Source organism: Hypanus sabinus, chromosome 17 (assembly GCF_030144855.1).
Source record: "Hypanus sabinus isolate sHypSab1 chromosome 17, sHypSab1.hap1, whole genome shotgun sequence".
Classification (NCBI taxonomy): Eukaryota; Metazoa; Chordata; class Chondrichthyes; order Myliobatiformes; family Dasyatidae; genus Hypanus; species Hypanus sabinus.
The window spans coordinates 70,276,243-70,297,879 of NC_082722.1; the positions used below are offsets into that span (position 1 = coordinate 70,276,243).

Consider the following 21,637-nt stretch of genomic DNA (forward strand, 5'->3'; position numbering starts at 1 on the left):
CAGGGTACTTGGAGGCACATGATAAAATAGGCCAGTATGGTTTCCTCAAGGGAAAATCTTGTCTGATAAATTGCTTGCAATTCTTAGAGGAAATGAGCAGGATAGACAAAGGAGAACCAGTTGATATTTTAAACTTGGATTTTCAAAAGGCCTTTTACAAGGTGCCACACATGAGGCTGCTTAAAAAGTTAAGGGCACATGGTATTGCAGGAAAAATACTAGTAAGTAAAAATGGGTAGAGCATTGGCTGATTGGCAAGACAAAGAGTGGGAATAAAGGAAGCATTTATTGATTATGTGCCAATGATTAGTGGTGTTCCTTGGAGCTAGCCATTGGGAACACTTCTTTTGATGTTGCATGTCAATGATTTGGATGACAGAATTGATAGCTTTGTTGCCAAGTTTGTAGACAATATGAAGACAGGTGGAGGGCAGGTCATCTTGAGGAAGTAGGGAGGCTGCAGTAGGACAGATTAGGAAAATGGGCAAAGAAGTGACAGATTTAGTACCGTGTAGGGAAGTGTATGGTTATGCATTTTGGTAGAAGGAATAAAAGAATAGACTATTTTCTAAATGGGGAGAAAATTCAAAAATCCAAGGTGCACAGGGATTTGGGAGTCCTCATGCAGTATTCCTTAAACATTAATTTGAAAGTTGAGCCAGTTGAGAGGAAGGCAAATGCAATGTCATTTTGAGAGACTAGAATATAAAAACAAGGATGTAAACCTGAGGTTTATAAGGCTCTGCTGCCTCACTTGGAGTGTTGCAAGCAGCTTTAAGGATGTATGTATTGACATTGGACAGGGTTCAAAGGAGGTTCACAAAAATGAATCCGGGAATGAAAAGCTCATCATATGAGGAGTGTTTAGTGGTCTGGGCCTGTATTTGCTGGAAATTAGAAGAATGGAGGGGTGGGATCTCATTGAAATCTACTGAATGTTGTAAGGCCTAGATAGAGTGGATGTGGCAATGATGTTTCCTATAGTGGAGAAGTCTTGGATGTGGGGGCACAACCTCAAAATAGAGGGACATCCATTTAGAATGGAAATAAAGAGGAATTTATTTAGCCAGATTATAATGAATCTGTGGAATTCATTGCCAGAGGCAGCTGTGGAGACCCAGTCATTGTGTTTATTTAAGGCAGAGGTTGATAGATTCTTGATTAGTCAGGGCAAAGTAAGCTTTTCCCCCTCCAAATCCCTAAATGGTTATAAATCACATATAAATCTTACAAATAATGCTTCCAATGAAATATTAAACAATGCTGCAATAGATCAGAATACAAGCAACTTACTTCAACTATCAAGATGTTCTGCATCATGTGTTAGCAGTTGGGAGAGAGAAAACAAAAATAATTTTAATTTCATTTCACTTTGCATTAAATATTAAATTACCAGTATGCACAATTTTGAGAGAATGATAAGTGATCTGGGCACAGGCTTTGGGTTTTGACTTGGCCTTGATTACCTCATTATATTAGTCTTCACTAATCAACGTTCTTAGCCACATCTCTTCTAGTCTCAACCCTCCTCCATTTCTTCTCCTGCTAAGACTGCCTTCTAGAAAGATGATTAATTCACCTAGAAGTGGGTGACAGTGTGTAAATACGTCTCTACCAAGGAGGTGGAATGTGCTCCTTCCCTCTGCTAGCCTGCAGTTCACCTTTGGGCAAGGTGTAGTACCAGCTTCCACCCCTTCCCTCACCCACCCCTGATCAAGGTCACATGAAGCCATGGGAGCAGGTGGTGGATGGTCTTATGAGCAGCTGCTGCAAATCACAAGTACTGGTTATTTGACCACTGACATCAGGCCAACAGTCTCTGAAGAGTATTGATAATGGCTGGTGTCACACATCTTGTGAAAACACAGCCCAGAAGGCAGCTATGGCAGCCTACTTCTGTAGAAAAATTTGCCAGGAACAATTAAGTTCATGGAAAGACCATGGTCACATCAATGTCATATGACACAATACATAATAAACAAGTGAAAAGGGCTCATCCATTCTCTAAACAGCTCCAAGATTCCATACTGCTAAATCCAGAAGCTATGATCTAGCATTCTAACTCCCATAAATGGATTAAAAATATTTTTTATGGATATTATGATGTTATAGAGTTGTACAGCACATAAACAGGCACTTCAAACTCCAATACTGACATTTTTGCCAATCTAAACTAAAACCCACAATAGATCCCCATCCTTCCGTGCCTTACTTTTCTAAGTATCTGTCAAAATGCTTCATATACACACAGTAGTAATTGTATCTGATTTTGTCTCTTCATCTGGCACCTCTACCCCTATCCGTCTTCCTAAATGCATCACTTTGGACTCGTCAGGATTAAATTCTATCTGCCATATTTCCAACCCAATTTTCCAATTTACCTACAGGCTCAAAATTGTCCTCACTCTCAACAATGCCACCAATTTTCATGTCATCCCTGGATTCAAGCTTCAGACTCCTAGTCTGTTTTGCAGATCACTGCACTAGCAGTTAATTTAATGTTATGTCACCTATTGATGGACTATGAAGGGAGAGGTACAATATATTTTAAAACAGGGTGGTTGACGTCTGGAATGCATTGCCAGAAGAGGTGGAGGAATCAGATACAATTACCACGTCTAAAAGATACATAAACACATGAATAAGCGAGGCTAATGCAGTTAAATAGGAATTAGTGGAGCTGGTCAAGAGGATTAGCAGGGGTAATATGGGCTGAAGGGTCCATTTCTGTGGTGTACAACTATTTTTCATGATGAGGTTGGAATCTCTCATACACAACATTTTCTGCAACATTTTTCTTCTTTAAAAAAATGTACATTTACCACATGAGAATTAAAGATTAATAAATGCAGAAATAGAATGGGCAATGCAGATCTGATCATTGTTCCCTCTAAGCTGCATGGTTGCACGGCAATACAGTAACCAAAATGCTCCTGCACACATAGCCTTCGTTGCCACGCAAATAGAATAAAAGGTAGATGTTTACAAAATGTGAAAGTTTCTTTATTGTACTGCATTTCCATTACCCTTCAATTAATAAAATCAAAAGTATGTGATTTTTCAACTTTCATTCTCAGTATTCATAGTATGTATGCTACAAAAAGAAATTAAAGGTCTGTGCACTTTTCAAGCTGTGTAAAAATTTCTTGCTGAGAGCAATGGCTGGTCCTTGCAGCTGTGTAAAAAAAAAGAGTGTTGGTGGTGCTGTTGTTTCCAAAGGAAGAAGAGTGAAAAACCCAGATTATTTTGGATTTTGCACATTGACCATGGCTCCAAAGCAGAACTAAGACTTTATTTGCCACATGGGGTGGCACAGTAATGTAGTGGTCAGCATGACAATTTACAGTAGAGGCGACCCGGGTTCAATTCCCACCGCTGCCTGTAAGGAGTTTGTACGCTCTCCCCGTGACCGTGTGGGTTTCCTCCCACAGTCCAAAGACGTACTGGCTGGTCAGGTTGATTGGTCATTCTAATTGGCCGATGAATAGTCAAGCATTAAAATGGGATTGCTGGGCAGCATGGCTCAAAGGGCTGGAAGGCCCACTCCGTGTTGTATCTCAATAAAAGAGTATAGAAGCAGGATCTTTGGCCCACTGAGTTGGTGTCCATCATGAACACCACACCCCCCCACCCCTATTTATATTGATCTCTATTTTTATTCTCCCCTCACACTCATCATACAGAGGACGGTAAACTTAGCCAGCTCCATCCTCCCCCACCATCAACAACATCTTCAAAAGGCAATGCCTAAAAAAAAAGTGAACATTGGAACAGCTGCACTTCACAGAGCAGCACAGCATGTGCTTCAGCCCGTAACCACAGTGCCACAAATGACGTCAAACTAACCCACTCCTTTCTGCCTGAGCACAATTCATATCTCTTGTACCTATCTAAAAGCCTTTTTAGCACCACTATCATATCTGCGACGTCCAGGACTGCAAGGTAGAAAATGGAAAAATTTTTTTTTTTTCAAATTAAGTACACCATTTTAGTAGACGAGCATTTTGGAGACAGTGACCATCATTCCCAACCTTTAGCACAGCTGTGCACAAGGACAGGAATGAATGATATGGCGAAGGATTTAATTGAGGGAAGGCTCATGATGGCAATTGGTAGCAGCATAAACTGGGTACAGATGTTATTAGGAAAATGCACAGCCGAAATGGGGAGATTATTTAGGGACCACTTGCATGGTGTGCTGGATAAACAGAGAAAGGAGGGTAGAGTAAAGGAATTTCTAATCAAGAAGAAGAAAGAAGCATACTTAAGATTTAGGAAGGAAAGACCAGACAGGGTCTGCAAGAGTTAAAAAGTGGCCAGGAAGGAGTTAAAGAAGAGACTGGGGAGAGTTAGAAGGGCACATGAGAAGGCTTTGGTGAATAGGAGAGTAGGATTAAGAATGGCGTACATGAAAAACAGGAGGACGGCTAAAGTGAAGGTTGGAGCAATCAGGGAAGAAGTTGATGAGGGATAATGTCATATGCCTGGAGATGGAGGAGGTTGGGAAGATCCTTAATGAATACTTTGCCTGAGTGTTCACCACAGAATGATGAATCTGAGACCAGTACAGAATTAACTAATGTACTGGATCATGCTGAGGTTAAGAGGGGATGCTGGAGGCTACTGAAAAAAATATCTAGAAACACGTCCCTGGGGCCGGACTGGATTTACCTCAGGTTACTCCAGGAAGTGAAGACATTGCTGGGGCATTGATGATGATCCCTGTGTTCACCCTGGCTACAAGGGGTAGTACTGGAGGATTGGAGGATGGCAAATAGAACACAGAACACAGTACATTAACAGCAGATTACAGGCCCTTCAGCCCAGGAAGAGACATTTAAATGACTCTTGGATAGGCATATGGCTGTAAGAAAAATGGAGGGTTATGGGCTGTGTAAAATGTTAGGTTAGATTGATGGTGGTATAGATTTATAAAGGTTGGCAGAACATCTTGGCTCTCAGGCCTGTACTCTGCTCTACTATTTTTTGTTCTATTTAAGGCACTGATAATGACTATTCTATATAAAACATTAAAGAAACCACTTTTGGAATACTCTGAGCAATTTTGGGTTCCAAAACACAATGTTGAACCAATAGAAGTAGAAGCTACCAGAATAACACCTGGTATGAAGTTGAACTACCATAAGATTCTATTTTCATTAGAAAAAGAGACATTTGATGGGAGCTGTTAAACAATGAGAGAAGTTATAGATTAACCAGAAAAAGACAATTTCCAACAACTGAATTGTTGAAAGTTAAAAAGCAGATTTAAATTTTTCAGAAAATATCCTGTGTACATTTTAGTTTACAAAGAGTAAAACACTCTGAAAATGAAGGAGACTGTGTGGGTGTTGGTTTAACCTGGCAGTTTTATTATGGAGACTTTGGGGAGTTAAGAATGAATGATTGGACTTGGTTGTATCTTTTAAATTTTCCAACTTAAACAAGGTGGTTCTGAAATGTCTGGAATTGCCCGGTGTTTTAAGGCAAGATAGGTTTCTGTGAAAAAAAAAATAACAGCAGCCATACAGTGGTTACATCTGGTGGTTTCTGTAATGATTGAAGGTAGAGAGACCAGTTAACCATAGAATGGAAAGATAATGGTTCATGAAAACTGTTCTTCAAAAGGGATTTAGTGAAACCAATCAAGCAGCCTTGTCTAAAAGACTTTGATTTGAAAACCAGATGGTTCAGGGAGAGTTGCAGATTTGGAATAAACAGTAGTGTTTGGAGTTCATTCAAAAGTGGCAGTAAAAACAAAATTTGTGCAGTCTTAGCTGAGGCTGTGGTCAACTAACCTACCAACCCACACGTCTTTGGGATGTGGGAAGAATTATCTCATTATTCCTTTTCTCCTTTACACTATTTATAGTGGAAATAATGTAAAATAAATATAATGCATTATTATTTATAGTAATTTTTTCATGTCTTTGCACTAAACTAATCTTGCAAAAAAAAAACAAATTTCAGACATACACATCGTTAATAATAATTCTGCCCAGCCCCATCTATCTGCACCTGAACCGGAGCCCTCCATTACTACCCTGCCCCATCCATGTACCTATCAAATATTTCTTAAATCTTGAAATCAAACCGGGATCCATCACTTCCACTGGCAGCTCATTTCACACTCTCACCACTCTCATGTTCCCCTGAAATATTTTACCTTTCACCCTTGAATCATGACCTCTAGCTCTCATCTCACCCAAACTCAGTGGAAAAAACAGGAGAAAGTCTGCAGATGCTGGAAATCCAAAGCAACACATATGCACACACAAAATACTGGAAGAACTTGGCAGGGCAGGCAGCATCTATGGGAATGAATAAACAGTCAACTTTTCGGTCCGAGGTCCTTTTTCAGGACTGAGAAGAAAGGGGAAAGAAGCCAGAATGAAAAGGTGACAGGCATGTCAGTGATAATAAACCCAGTTTTGATTCTGAAATTGGAGCTCACAGAGGAAACACAGGCACACACAGGAAGAACATGCAAACTCCACATGGACAGCATCCAAGGACAGGATTAAATCTGAGTAATAGCTTGAGTAATGCTGAGTAATAGCAGGGTAAAAGCAAGCACAACCTTCGATTGCTGTAGAGTATTGAGAACAGATTCATGTGTTCTCCAGAGGTCATCCAATTGGAGGAATGACATTTAGTTAATAATTTACGCAACTAAATGAAAGAATTGGATTTTACCAGGGGAAAAAAAACACATTTGGATTTAGGTACCATACCCAGAAGCTGCCATCTAGAATAATTACCCCTGAAATTGAGAAAGTCATCATATTCTGGTCAGATATTTGATGAAAGGCAGTCTGGGCAAGACGGCTCCAAGCTGCTTTCTCCATTGAGATCATTGCTTAAAATGAATTGTTTTATTTTAAGTTCATAGGGATTGTTTTGGGGGCAGAGAGGGGAGTTAGAGATCAGGTTAGGGTCTGGGGACAATGACTTGGGGAGTTAGTGGTCCAATTAGAGATTAGGGTCAGGGATGTAGAAGAGTTATAGGTCAAGCCCAAGTCTCCACTCTGCATTCAAAGGCCAGCAACGTGTATGGCTGACAAGGACATCAGGCTTTCCCAGATCAGTTGGCCACTGGTGAGCCAAATAAGCTAGAGACTGAGCCTGGAGTTCAGGGTCCTATCACTGACTAGTCCAGGAGTCATAATTTGAGAAAAAATTGAAGCCTGATTGCCGAAGCCTGTAGGGCTGCCCTAGATTTGGAGTGTCCACGCATGTGGACGGGAGGGAGGGAGACAGGAAGGAAGAAAAGAGGATTGTTCGGCTGTTGTTTTGACCTGTTGTTTTTATGTTCTATTTTGCTCTACTGAGCATTGTGGGTGTGCTATGTTGTTGCTGGAATGTATGCCGACACTTATGTCTGCCCACAATGCATCCTCAGGTGTTTTGATTGTTAACGCAAATGATCCATTTTACCGTATGTTTTGATGTCCACATGATAAATAAATCTGAATGGAGTCAGGAATATGTCAAGTCCTTGCTCTGTGTGTGCTTCAAGGCATGATGGGATTGAGAGGACAGTGGCAGTGGCAATGCTTCTCCCCGTGGGGAGTCAAGACCATCGAGGTAAAGTCCTAGGATGAAGGGTCAGCCTCCAGGGATAGAGATGAAGGGGAAGTTCATGGTGAACACCCGTGAGCTGTGGTTGCTCTGGCATTGAGAATTTCAGTGCCAGAATTTCAGTGGGAATGGTGATCATTCCTTGAAGTAACTGGATAGTGGAGCTGGTTTTCCTGGCCTGCTTGGCCCACTCCTGCTTTTATTTCTTATGAAGAGAGTGCACCTCCATTATAAAAGGAGGCACATCAATGAAGTTAGAGAAACGAAGTTAATGGGAAGGCCAGTGGTGGAAAGGGAAGGTGGTGAGAGGAAGGAGTTCAGATTCAGAATCAGAATCAGGCTTATTATCACTTTCAAAGATCATGAAATTGCTTGCTTTGTGGCAGCAGTGCATAAAATAAGACATAAAATAATTACCAAATTTGAAATATAAAATAAATACAGGCATAGTGAGGCAGTGTTCACAGGTTGATGGGCAATTCAGAAATCTGATGCCAGAGATGAAGAAGCTGTTCCTAAAACATTGAGTGTGTGTCTTCAGGCTCCTGTAACCCCTCCTGATAGTAGTAATGAGAAGAGGCTACGTCCCGGACAGTGAGGGCCCTTAATGAAGGACAGCGCCTGTTTGATGATGCCTTTTGAAGAGGTTCTCATTGGTGGGAAGGGATGTACCCGTGATGGAGCTGGCTGAGTTTACAATCATCTGCAGACTCTATCCATCCAGGCAGGAGGCTCCGGGGTGCAGAGACTTTGGGGGACAATGCACACGAGAGCAGAGTTAGGAGAATGAAGCAAAGAGTCGAGTAGAGCACTCTGAAGAAATTCAAAGAAAACAGGGCAACATGGTGGGGATCTGCCAACTAGGACAAGGGTTCTAACAATGTGTGGGGGTGGGTACAGGAGGTCATCAAATGGTGAGTGTAACAAGTGAAATCTACAGAAATTTCCTGCACTGGAAGTGGTCACTCTATCCATCTTGTTACTTGTGAGAACGAGACTTGAGTTGGTAGAGGATAGTTCAAGGATGCATAAAAAAGCCATTATGGAATTATTAAGCTAACGGTTATCTTGTTGGAGAAAGTTGTTAACAAAACCATCATTGTTGTATTAGAAGTACCAAATTTCTCCTAGTCTGAAGTGGTACCCAACATCAATGCTTTGGGTAAACCATTCCAACATCAATGAGAGAACTATACCTACCTTCCCAGCCAGTGAAGACAGGTCATCTCCTCCAATAACTTTCACTTCCTCTGCAGTTTGATCGTTCTATATAATGCACAATAAAACAGTGAGAAGCAATTAAGTTTTATTGTGTCAACAACTATCAGAAGAGCTTCATCAGCATTTAATTCTGGTCTCACTCGACATCATTCCAAATCAAGGTAAACTCAGGTTTCTGAATGGACAATGAACCCATGAACACCACCTCTTTTTTTTGCACTACATACACATACCATTCATATATGAAAAGCTCCCACAACCAAGTCCAGATCCTGGCCCTCATGTGTGGTTCAGCTACTAGCCTGGTGGAACCATTTCTACCAACAGAAGGGGCAAAAGTGGGTTACTGGTGTCTTAGAACCAGTCACTTTGGGCAGATGGGGCTCATTAGCCATGGCTGGCCGCTCATCTAGGATAAGGAAAACTCTAATCTCAAACCGATACTGCCTTGCAGCTGTACCCACTCATGGGGTAACCCCAGAGGAAAAATTTGGAGCTGGAATCCCTAATACAGACCTACATTGAGTTCAACACTGACTGGCAACTCCTGTCACTGCTGCCAAACTATATTGGTCTCTGCCGTTCTCTCGGATTTATCAGCTGCATAGAGATGGAGAGCCTGCTACATGGACAACAGTTTGCTTTCCATATTGTACTGCTCATGGTTTACATAGACAGCTACCACGTAATATCTATATTCGACTGTGATCCATAAAGGCCTCCTATATATTATACTATATATACTTCTCTATTGCTGCCGAGAAATAAATCACATGACATTATAATGTCTCTGGTTCTAATCTACTGTGGGTGGCGATGCAGTTTTACAATGAGCTGTTTCTACTTTGCTTTATTCTGTTTACTGGATGTGTTGCTCCTGATAACGGCCAACGTTTATCACCCATCCTCAATCACTCTCTGGGTTAAAGTGAGCCCCACATTTGCACTGTGCAGTCCTTCTGTTGAAAGATGCTGCCATTGTGCTGTTGAGTGAAGAATTCCAGGGAGTCATTATTTGCACTGAGCCAAGTGAGGAGGAGGAGCTGGCAGTCGCTGGAGTAGGAGCCTGTTTATTCAGTGGCGAAGAGAGCCCTCAGTGTGTGTGGGCTAGATGGGTCCAGCAGGGATGGAGGGTGCTGGATGGTTCTCTGGCAAAGTCGGAGACCAGTGGTGTACTGCCACCTTTTGTTTGTGATGTTGGTTAATGACTTGATGTGGTACATATATAGTATACACACTTCGATAATAAACATACTTTGAACTTTTGAGTGTAGCATGAGCGATTAGTAAGTCTGCAGATACCTCAAAACTCATAAAATGCTGGAGGAACCATAGGTCAGGCAGCATCTACCAAGGGGAATAAAGTGTCTTCGTTTCAAGTCAAGACCCTTCATCGGGAATTGAAAGGAAGAGGGCAAAAGCCACAAAAAGGTGGGAGGGGGGGGAAGGCGTACAAACTGGCAGGTGATTGGTGTGACCAGCTTAGGTTGGTGAAGGGGGAGGAAGTGAGAAGTTCGGGGGGGGGGGGAGGGTTAAGTGGAAGAGGTAAAAGGCTGATGAAGGGGTCCGAGAGGAAGGGACCGGGGACAATGAGAGACAGGGAAAGAGGAGGGGCATCAGAGGGAGGTGATAGGCAAGTGGGGAGAAGAGAAGGAGTAAGCAGGGAGCTAGAATAGGGAAATAGAAAAAGAAAGAACAAAGGGTGAAGAAATTACCAGAAAGAGAAATCAATGCTCATGCCATCAGATCAGAGGCTCTCCAGATGGAATACGAGACGTTGCTCCTCAAACCTGAGAGCAGCCTCATCATGGTAGTGGAGGAGGAATATGGGAATGGGAAGTTAAATAAAAATTGGTGGCCATCAGGAAAATCCAGCTTTCATGTTGTGGATAGGGAAGAATGTTATCCAAAACCACAGCAGGATGTGGATCAGGTGGAAAGTTTGCTGGAGGTGTTGGAAAGTTGTTTGGGTTGGAAGGGTGTGTGTGTGGTGGGAAGGGGTCTTGTTTGGCTATTGTTTTGCTGTTGCTGCTGCTTGTGATGTTCTGCTGAACACTGGGCATGCTCCCTTGGTGCTGGAATGGGGGGACAACACTTGCTGTCTGCCTCCAGCACATCCTTAAGTGTGATGGCTGCTAACACAAATTGACACATTTCACTCAATGTTTCAATATAGATGCAATAAATGAATTTGAATCAGAATCTGATTAGGTCCAGCAACGATGAAGGAATGGTGTTAAAGAACCTTCAGTTGTCCCTGTCGTCTTTCTTGGTGTCAGATGCCGTGTTTGTGAAGGGTTTTTGACAAACTCCCATAGTGCATTCTGAAGAAGACACAAATTACAACCAGTGGAGCAAACAAGTGTTTAAGGGGGTCGACAGGGTCCACATTTACCCAGCATAATGCTGAGTGCTACCGGAACTACACTCATAAAAACAAGAGGTTCTGCAGATGCTGGAAATCCATATACAAAGTGCTTGAGGAACCTAGCAGGTCAGGCAACCTCTATGGAGAGGAATAAACAGTCGATATTTCAGGCCAAGATTCTTTATCTGAGAATATACTCATTCAGGTAAGTGGGAAACATCTCATCACGTTACTGATGTCCCTCATAGCTGGTATAAAGATTTCAGGAAATCAGGAGGCAAGTTATCAGCAGATTGCTGTTCACATTTCTATAGTTCCTAAAGACACATTTGGCAATAGTCCATGTGTTCCCTCAACTGTACTTAACAAATTATTACCTCAAAACAAATGCAATATTTAAGCTGATGAATTCAGAGCTGGGCAGTAATGCTATCTCAAGGGTATGCATCAGCCAGATGGTGCTTTTGATGGGATCCATGTGTAAATGTGTTGCACAGAAATGCAAGGCACTGGTTTCATTCCCCAGTCCGAACATCATCAAACAACAGGGCTAAGCAATTGCAGAAATGGTACAATTGGCCTCAAGTCATTCTGGGCCAGGGGACGCAAGAACAGATGAAACCGGAGTAGGAGTTGGCCATCTGGCCCATTGAGCCTAATCTGCTATTCAATTTAGACATGGCTGACCTGGCTGTTATGTAAACCCAACCTACCTGTTTTTTCCCCACAACTCTAAACTCCCTTGCTACGCAGAAATTTATCTAACTGTGCTTTAAGTATATTTAAAGAGGCAGCCTCTACTGCTTCTACGTGCAGAGAATTTTACAGTTTCACTACTCTCTGGGGAAAAGCAATTTCTCCTCATTTCAATACTAAATCTATTCTTCTGAGTGTTGAGGTTCTGCCTCTAGTTCTGGTCACACTTTTAAAGATTAGCTTTATTTGCCACATGTCTATTCAAATACACATCAAAATGAGTTGTTTGCGTCACCCATCAATGCAGTCCGAGGACGTGCTGGGAGGCCGGCTTGCAAGTGTCACTATGCTTCTGGCACCAGCATAGTATGCCCACAACACACTTACCCAAAACTGTATGTCTTTTAAAGATGAGAGGAAACTGTAGCAGCCAGAAGAACCACAAGCAATCATGAGGAGGATGTACAAACCCCTTACAGGCAGGATGAATTGAACCCTGATCTTAGAGCTGGTGCTGGTGCAAAGACTTCAATGAATCATGCTAACCACTCTGTTACTGTATTACCCACTTACCAGTGGAATCAACTTCTCTTCCTCCATCTTTATCTATCCCTTTCATAGAGTCATCGAACAGTACAGCACAGACACAGGGCCTTTGGCCCTTCTAGACCACGTCAAACTATTAATCTGCTTAGTACCATTGATCCGTTCCCAGACTATAGCCCTCCATATCCCTCTCAACCGTGTACCTATTCAAATTTCTCTTAAACGCTGAAATCGAATCTGCCACTTCCACTGGCAGCTCATTCCATACTCTCACTGCACTCTGAGCAAAGAGGTCCCCTCATGGTCCCTTAAATATTTCACCTTTCACCCTAAACCCATCACCTCTAGTTCCAGTCTCACATAACCTCAAAGGCAGGAAAAAAAGCCTGCTTGTATTTACTCTATTTATACCCTCACAATTTTGTAAACCTCTATCAAACTTCCCTGATTTAATATTTTTATTATTTTATATAAGCTCCTGTGTTTTTGCAAAATTCCCTCTCATTTTTCTGTCTTAACACAAGTACGGTCATGGATGACTCAAACTCTCCTTACAGGCTAACCCCCTATCTCCAGAATTAACTCCTCTGCACTGCCCCCAAAGCCAATATATCATTCCTCAATAAAAAGACCAGAACTACATACAGTACTCCAGGAAAGGGGGAAAAAAAAATCTTACTATGAACATTATTCAGTCACACCTCCTGGGAAACAGACACATGATATTATCATTGTTACACTCAATAGCCACTTCCTTAGGCACACCTGCTTGTTAATGTTAATATCTAACCAGCCAATCAAGTGGCAGCAACTCAAATTTTTTTTAAAAAAACATGCAGACATGGTTAAGAGGTTCAGTTGCTGTTCAGACCAAACATCAGAATGGGGAAGAAATGTGATCTAAGTGACTTTGACCGTAAGTGCTAGATGGGATGGTTTGATCATCTCAGAAACTGATCTCCCGGGATTTTCATGCACAATCATCTCTAGAATTGACAGAGAATGCTGCAAAAATATAATCCAGCGAGCAGCAGTTCTGTGGGTGAAAACATCTTGTTAATGAGAGAGGTCAGAGGAAAACGGCCAGACTGGTTCAAGCTGACAGGAGGGCAAGAGTAACTCAATTAACTGCGCATTACAACAGTGGGGAGCAGAAGAACATCTCTGAACACACAACACATCGAAGCTTGAAATGGACGGGCTACAGCAGCAGAAGACCACACCAACCAGGTCCCATTCCTGTACCTAGTAGAGTGGCAACTGAGTGTACATCTAGACATTTGATGTAACTGCTCCTTGCAGTGCACAGGTAAAGAATAGACAGCTGACCAAAGTATTCTTCCAGTAAAACAACACAACCAGTGGCCATTCAGCCCAGCAGATCCATGCCATGAGAGTTCCAAAAACCGCTCTGCATTTCCCTGCGCCCCTGTGATTTATTCCCCCGATACACACCCATCTCTCCTTTTGACTCTTTGTGTCACAAACCTACAGTCAACAGTGGCTGAGGAACCCAGCAGCAGATCCTCAGGATGCAGGCGAAAACCAGAATACCCACAAGATCACGGTGTAAACTTCACAAGGTCCAGAGGTCAGGATTGAACCTGGATCCCTAGAGCTGCTGTGGCAAAATGACAAAATTATGAGGGTTTTTCTTCACTCAGATGGTGGAGGAGCTGTCAGTGAAAGAGGTGGATATGGGGTTAATTGTAATATAGTGAGGTCAGCTGAGAAGATTATCGGGGTCTCTCTTCCTGCCATCACGGACATTTACACTACACACTGCATCTGCAAAGGAAACAGCTTTATGAAGGACCCCATGCACCCCTCATACAATCTCTTCTCCCTCCTGCCGTCTGGGAAAAGGCTCCGAAGCATTCAGGCTCTCACGTCCAGACTATCTAACAGTTTCTTCTCCTAAGCTATCAGACTCCTCAATACCCAAAGCCTGGACTGCCACCTTGCCCTATTGTCCTGTTTATTATTTATTGTAATGCCTGCACTGTTTTTGTGCACTTTATGCAGTCCAGTGTAGGTCTGTAGTCTAGTGTAGCTTTCTCTGTTTTTGTTTTTTTTTTACGTAGTTCAGTTTAGTTTTTGTACTGTGTCATGTAACACCATGGTCCTGAAAAACATTGTCTCATTTTTACTATGCACTGTACCAGCAGTTATGGTTGAAATGACAATAAAAGTGACTTGACTTGACTTGATTTAAGAGAAGTTTGGACAAATACATGGATTGGAGGGGTATGGAGAGATGGTCCAGGTGGATATAGATTGGATTAGGTAGAAGATCAGGTTGGCATGGACTAGATGGGCTGAAGGGCTAATTTTGTGCTGTAGTGCTCTACAACTATTATCTTTCTCTCCCAGCCAAAGTTCATTAACCTCTGCTCATTTACCAGTCCCCAAAACCCTAACATCTGTCTTTGACTGATGGCCCAGATGCTACCAACACCACTCAGGCAACACACTTAACCCCATTCCAGCACTGCATCCTTTGGTGCAGCCTTCTCCTAGGGTAGAGGAAGCAATGACTAACCATGTGACTGATTCTGGGTGGAGAACCATTGAGGAACAAAACGACGTGCCACTGGGGAAATCGGGACACACTCAGAGCCATTTTCTCTGGTACCGCAATGCCTGGACATTCTACTCCATAAATATCAGGGACCATAGTGACTACAATCCAGATCCTGGTACCTTATGAGATCCATTGCCAACATTTGCTATTCCATTGTACCCTGCAACTTTGAACACATCACCTACACCAATACAAAAATAGTCAGAGGCAAAGAACAGGCAGTCCCTGGGTTATGTAAGAGTTCTACTCCTGAGGACTGCCAGTAATCTAATTTCTCTTCAAGTCAGAAACATCCATGTTAGAGCACAGAGTTATAAAGCAATACAGCAGGAAGACAGGCCTGTCAGCCCAACTGGCCCATGCTGATCACAGCATTCTCCCTGCTAGCCCCCATTGCCTGCATTCAGCTCATAAACCCACCAAAACCCCTGCCATTTAAGTACCTACTGAAATGCTTCTTAACAACTGCCTTAACACCTTCCCTTGGCAGCTCATTCCTGGCACTCACTAACCTCCGGGTAAGGAAGTTACCTCTTGGGTCTCTTAAATCTCTCCCCTCTTATCTCATCCCTGCGCCCTCTAGTTTCAGACTCTGCAATTCTGGGGAGAAGACTGTTCACCTTATCCATAAACCACATAATATTATAAACTTCTACAAGATCACCCCTCATTCCTCTGCACTCCAGGGAATAAAGACCCAGCATCGTCAACCTCTCCCTGTAACTCAGGCCCTCTAGCACAGTAGCATAAGGGTTTAATGTAATTCTTTACAATGCCAGCAATTAGAAGATCGGGGTTCAATTCACGATGCTGTCGGTAAGGAATTTGTACGTTCTCCCTGTAACTTTGTGTGTTTCTTCCTAGTGCACTGGTTTGCTCCCACATTCCAAAGACGTACCGGTTAGTGCTGTGGGTATTCTATATCAGTGGAGGAAGTATGGTTACACTTGCGGGCTTATTCCAGCACATCCACAGATTGTGTTGGTCATTGACACAAAAGGCACATTTTACTGTATGTTTTAATGTACACATGACATATAAAGCTAATCTTTCCACCCGCTTGTCCCTCTCCATGCCCGCCCATCGCCTCCTTCTGGAGCTCTTCCTCCCCCCTCTCTCATTTTTTCCCATGGTCTCTTTCATCAATCAACTTCCTAGCTCTTTGCCATATTTCGCTCCCTTCCAAATTTCAACTATCGCCTGGCATTTCTCTCTCCCCTACCTTTCAAATCTACTCCTCAGCTTTTTTCTCCAACCTTGCTAAAGAGTTTCGGCCCAAAATGTTGACTGTACTTCCCCCCCCCCCCCCACACCCCCATAGATACTGCTTGGCCTGCTGAGTTCCTCCAGCATTTTTTGTGTGTTGCTCAGATTTCCAGCATCTGCAGACTTTCTCTCGTTTCTAATCTTTAGTCTTTCTAGGTAGCATCCTTGAAAATTTCTTCTGCATCCTCTCCAGTTTTACAATATCTTTCCTATAACAGGGTGCCCAACATTATACAACTATTTTCTATAATAACCTCTCTACATACACTGCTATAATTGATTTCATTGTATTATTGACCCATACTCTACCAGTAATTCAGTTATTAAATGAATACCATGACATATTTTTGATTACCATATTGAAAACTACTTTTGAACTGCGAGAGAGTCTGTGTAAGATCAGGTGTCCGCACGCCAAGTTATTCCCAATTCAGGAAGCCGCTGTACTTACGCAGTAACTCTTCAACCTGATGAAATCGATGGTCATTGGGAGTGACTCTTCCTGGTTCCTGTTCAGAGCTTTGATGTAGTCCAACAGATCAGCAAAGAACTTGTAACCCCCCTTCAGTACACAAAGCACCACGATGTGATCGCCACCCATATCCTTCATTATATCTCTGGCTAGCCTCTCGGTCCTTTTGCGAAGAGAAAGAACAAATGGGTTATTATTGTCAAATGGCACTGGACCCCCTACAACACCAGCTCATATACCAAACCTAGCTTCAGATGATATGGCGACATGACGGTTAAATTACTGGATTAGTAGACCAGAGGTCTATAGGTCAGAAGCAGAACTAATGAGGGTACAATTACCAAAGGACCCCTCTGTACATCTTCTAAATGACGACTCCCACCTTTCCCTTGCAGAAAGGGCATGCAAAATCTGGCTGGCAGGCCTGACTGCAGCTAAGAAGATTGTAGTCCAGCATTGGAAACCTCCTCATGATATTTTAAGTACTCACTGGCTTCGGAGCTTTTTGGACATTGCTTACCTGGAATTATCATCAGCAAGAGTAAATGATGCATGACCAAACACAATCTTAATGTGGATAAATTTGATATCTAACTTAAATGATCTTCTGTTAAAAAAGGAATGCACTGTCTGTGCGTGCATTACTATTCAGTTGGTTGGTGGAGGGGAGAGGGATGGGGGGTAGAGAGGGGGTAGGAGTGGAGAGGAGGTGGGGATGATGAAGAGGATGAGGGGTGGAGGGGGGAAATGGTGATGAGGGTTGAGGGGTGGCTGGGTTAAACAGTCAAAATGTAATCAGCAACTGGTTGTATTGAATGGAATTTGTGGGTGTTGCAATAAAAATTGGTGATAAAAAAGCAGAAGACAAGCCCACTGTTTGAGAGGTGATCTCATAGGAATCTGCAAATTGAGCAACACGTTAGCACAATGCAATACAAATACCAGCAATCAGGGTTCAATTCCCACCACTGTAGGGAGTTAGTATGTCCTTCCCATGACCTTATGGGTGCCTCAGTTTCCTCCCACTTTCCAAACACATACGGGTTAAGGTTATAAGTTGTGTGCATGCTACCTTAGTGTCAAAAGCACTGTGACTCTTGTAGGCTCCCCCCAGCACACATTTGGACTGTGATAGTCATTGACTTAAATTATACATTGCACTGTAGGCATTGATTTTATATGTGACCAATAAAGCTAAGCTATAAATCTATAATTCTTACTGAGCTGTCAGAGTGAAACACTTCCCCAGAATGAGGAGTCTAGAAATTAGGATCACATTTTCAGAATACGGAGTTTGTCATTTTGACTGAGCTGAGGAGAAGATTCCTCACCTACAAGGTGATGGAACCTTTGAATCTCTACCCTGGAGTTTCGGTTCAGTCCATCACAGATAAAGCCCTCAGATCTATATGGAGCACTGTCGCAGGAAAGCAGCATCCATCAAGGACCCCCACCATCCAGGCCATGTTCTCTTCTCCCTTCGGGGATAAGGTACAGCAGCCTCTGGACACACACCACCAGGTTCAAGGACAGTTATTACCCTCCAACTATAAGGCTCCTGAACCAGAGGGGATAACTGCACACAACTTCATTCAACCCAAAATTGAATTGTTCCCACCACCTATGGAATCACTTCCAAGGCCTTTTCATCTCTTGTTTGGATATTTATTGTTTATTATTTTTTGTTTCTTTGTATTTCCTGTGACTAGCCACAAGTGATCTCTTTTTCAAAGAGATCTAGGAGTCCTTATTCATCAGTCACTGAAGGTGAATGAGCAAGCGCAGCAGGCAGTGAAGAAGGCTAATGGAATGTTGGCCTTTATTACAAGGGGAATTGAGTACAAGAGCAAGGAAATCCTCTTGCATTTGTACAGGGCCCTGGTGAGACCACACCTGGAGTATTGTGTACAGTTTTGGTCTCCAGGGTTAAGGAAGGACATCCTGGCTGTAGAGGAAGTGCAGCGTAGATTCAAGGTTAATTCCTGGGATGTCAGGACTGTCTTACGCAGAGAGATTAGAGATACTGGGCTTGTACACGCTGGAATTAAGGAGATTGAGAGGGGATCTGATTGCGACATATAAGATTATTAAGGGATTGGACAAGATAGAGGCAGGAAATATGTTCCAGATGCTGGGAGAGTCCAGTATCAGAGGGCATGGTTTGAGAATAAGGGGTAGGTCATTTAGGACAGAGTTAAGGAAAAACTTCTTCTCCCAGAGAGTTGTGGGGGTCTGGAATGCACTGCCTCAGAAGACAGTGGAGGCCAATTCTCTGGATGCTTTCAAGAAGGAGCTAGATAGGAGCTTGATAGGGGAATCAAGGAATATGGGGACAAGGCAGGAACCGGGTATTGATAGTAGGTGATCAGCCATGATCTCAAAATGGCGGTGCAGGCTCGAAGGGCTGAATGGTCTACTTCTGCATCTATTGTCTATAAATGAATCTCAAGGTTGTATATGGTGACATATATTTTTACTTTGAACAGAGACTGATTTTAATGGAACCAGGGAAAATGGGGATAGTGCAGGATAACAGAGCCAAGCTACAAGGTCGACTATGATGTTGATGAATTGTGATCAGACTCAAGGTTTGGGTGCATGACTCATTCTCCTTAGTTTTATGTCTTAAGACGCAGAGACAATTCCTATTAAAACAGTAGCTGGGTGAAGTTAATTAAATGAGTCCGGAATAAAAAGACAAATTTTCTTAAGAAATAACATCCAATATGCAACAAAAACTAATTCTATTCCCCCCCCCCCCAAGGATACCAGTAAGTCATTAAGCCCAAGAATATTGATATCATTTTTGACATATCAAGCAATGTACTTATTCATGCAAGATCTTGAAAGGTACTTTTCCTGCTTCTGGTTTGTCATACATTATAAGACAAGGGAGCAGAATTAGGCCATCTATCCTACTGAGCCCAGTCTACCATCTGATCATGACTCACTTATTTTCCCTAGCTTCTCCTCATAACCTTTAATGTCCTTGCGATGGTTTTTATAACTCTCATTCCATTACACCACTACTAGAACAACTAGTAACTGGTTAATTACTGTTATCTATCACGCTAGTGCAGCATAGCAATGCTATTAGAGTTCAGGGTGAAGCTCGGAATTCAATGCTGACCGTCTGCAAGAAGTTCATACATTCTCCCCATTATCGCATGGGTTTCCTCTGGGTGCTCCGGTTTCCTTCCACATTACAAGGAATACCAGTTAGCAGGTTAATTAGTCATTGTAAATTAGGCTAGAGTTAAATCACTGAGTTGCTGGGCAATGTGGCTCGTGGGTCCGGAAGAACTTGTTCTGGGCTGTACCTCTAAATAAAAATGAAATAACATGCACTGAAATATCCACATGCTATCCAGATTGATTCCATATTCAAGTACATCAAAGTAGTGCAGAGGGAAAAAATATAGCAGACCGTAGAAAGTGCAGCGCTGATAAACAAATAAAGTGCAAATGATTCATGATAGATTGAGAGATCAAGTATTTAGCTTCAAGTTCAATTGTCGTTCAACCATACAGCCAGACGAAACAGTGCTCCTCTAGGGCCAAGCTGCAAAACACAGTACCAACAGCACGTAGCACATATAGTTATGATGGCAGAAAGGCAGAGTCACCAAAAAAAATTAAATAGTCTAAGTCCCTGAGTGGCACGGCCTGTACATTGATGGTGCATGGGATGGGATGTCCAGCTTGTCTTCCACCGAGCACAAGCGAACACTGGAGGGCAGCACAGAGCAATCATTCAAGAATTCCTAATAGCAGTGGGATAAAGCCATCCTGAATCCTGGCGGTGTATGTTGTCACTCCTCTGCCTAATGGACGCAGGGAGGAGAGAGCATGGGTTGGGTGGAAGGGGATCCTTGATTATGCTGGCTGGTTTCCCAAGTTAGTGGGATATGTATACGGAGTCAATGGCAGAGTGGCTGGTGAGTGTGAAAGACTATGATGTCTGTGTTCACAGCGTTCTGTAATTTCCCGCAGCTTCGAGCAGTGGAGTTGACAATTCAAGCTGTGATACAGCCATCTCCTCCAGTTCTGACTGTATATGCTTGTTCAGCTACTGCCTGCACAATTCTCAGTATAACATTGCTTTAACTGCCTTTCACAACAAACAAATGTGTTTTTCTTTGCTTCCATAAACCTCCATGTGAAAAACATCTCTTCCAACTTCTGCCTTCAACCTACTAATGGCATCTCTCGAGTTTATGACCCTTGTTACTGCTTCACGACCTACCCTTTCAGTGCTGGACCACTACTCAACACCATTCTTGTTCTCAACTAGGAGAACAGACACACAACAGGCTTTTCACCCCCTCCCACCTGTTCCAGAGCTTTTATGCTTGATATTTATCTTCCCTCATTCATTTCTTGGCTCTGTGTCTCTTCAAGCCATGGTAGAATAGCAGTTAGCACGACGCTATTACAGCGGAGCACGTTCTGGGGTTGGGTGTTCAATTCCAGTGCCATTCCATAAGGAGTTTCTGTACGTCCTCCCCCTGGTTTTCTCCCACAATGCAAAGACATAGCGGGTAGGTTAAATGGTCAACTGCTCTGAGGTTAGGGCTAGAGTTATTCTGGATTACTGCAGCGACATGGCTCGAAGGACCTACTTCATGGTATATCGCTATATAAATAAACAAAATGAAATCTCCACCGGCAAGAATCCAGTTAATTATTAATCGAATTACTAATGGTTTCAAGATGCTGGCGAGGCTACGCTTGCAATAGCGTGTTCAGTTTTGGCCATCATGCTCTTGCCATTAGGCTGGAAAGAGTGGGGAGGTGGTTTGAGGATGGTTGCCAGGGTTTGAGGGACTGCGTAGTAGGGAGGGGTTGAGCAGATTGGGATGTTCCTCATTGGAGCGTAGGGGAACAAGGGCTGATCTGATTA

At 42.8% G+C, this 21,637-nt stretch overlaps 1 protein-coding gene across 2 annotated transcripts in view; it reads right to left on the minus strand.

Moving 5' to 3' along the window:
- hprt1l (hypoxanthine phosphoribosyltransferase 1, like) overlaps positions 1-21,637 on the minus strand; it is a 94,516-nt gene that overhangs the window by 24,217 nt on the left and 48,662 nt on the right. Inside the window, exons 4-6 of one of the 2 annotated variants that reach the window (XM_059993275.1) lie at positions 16,714-16,897; positions 8,782-8,847; positions 1,294-1,311 (exon numbers count right to left, since the gene is read on the minus strand). In XM_059993275.1, the coding sequence (XP_059849258.1) occupies positions 1,294-1,311; positions 8,782-8,847; positions 16,714-16,897 (268 nt within the window). The remainder of the gene's footprint in view (positions 1-1,293; positions 1,312-8,781; positions 8,848-16,713; positions 16,898-21,637) is intronic. The other variant, XM_059993274.1, reaches the window with a different exon arrangement.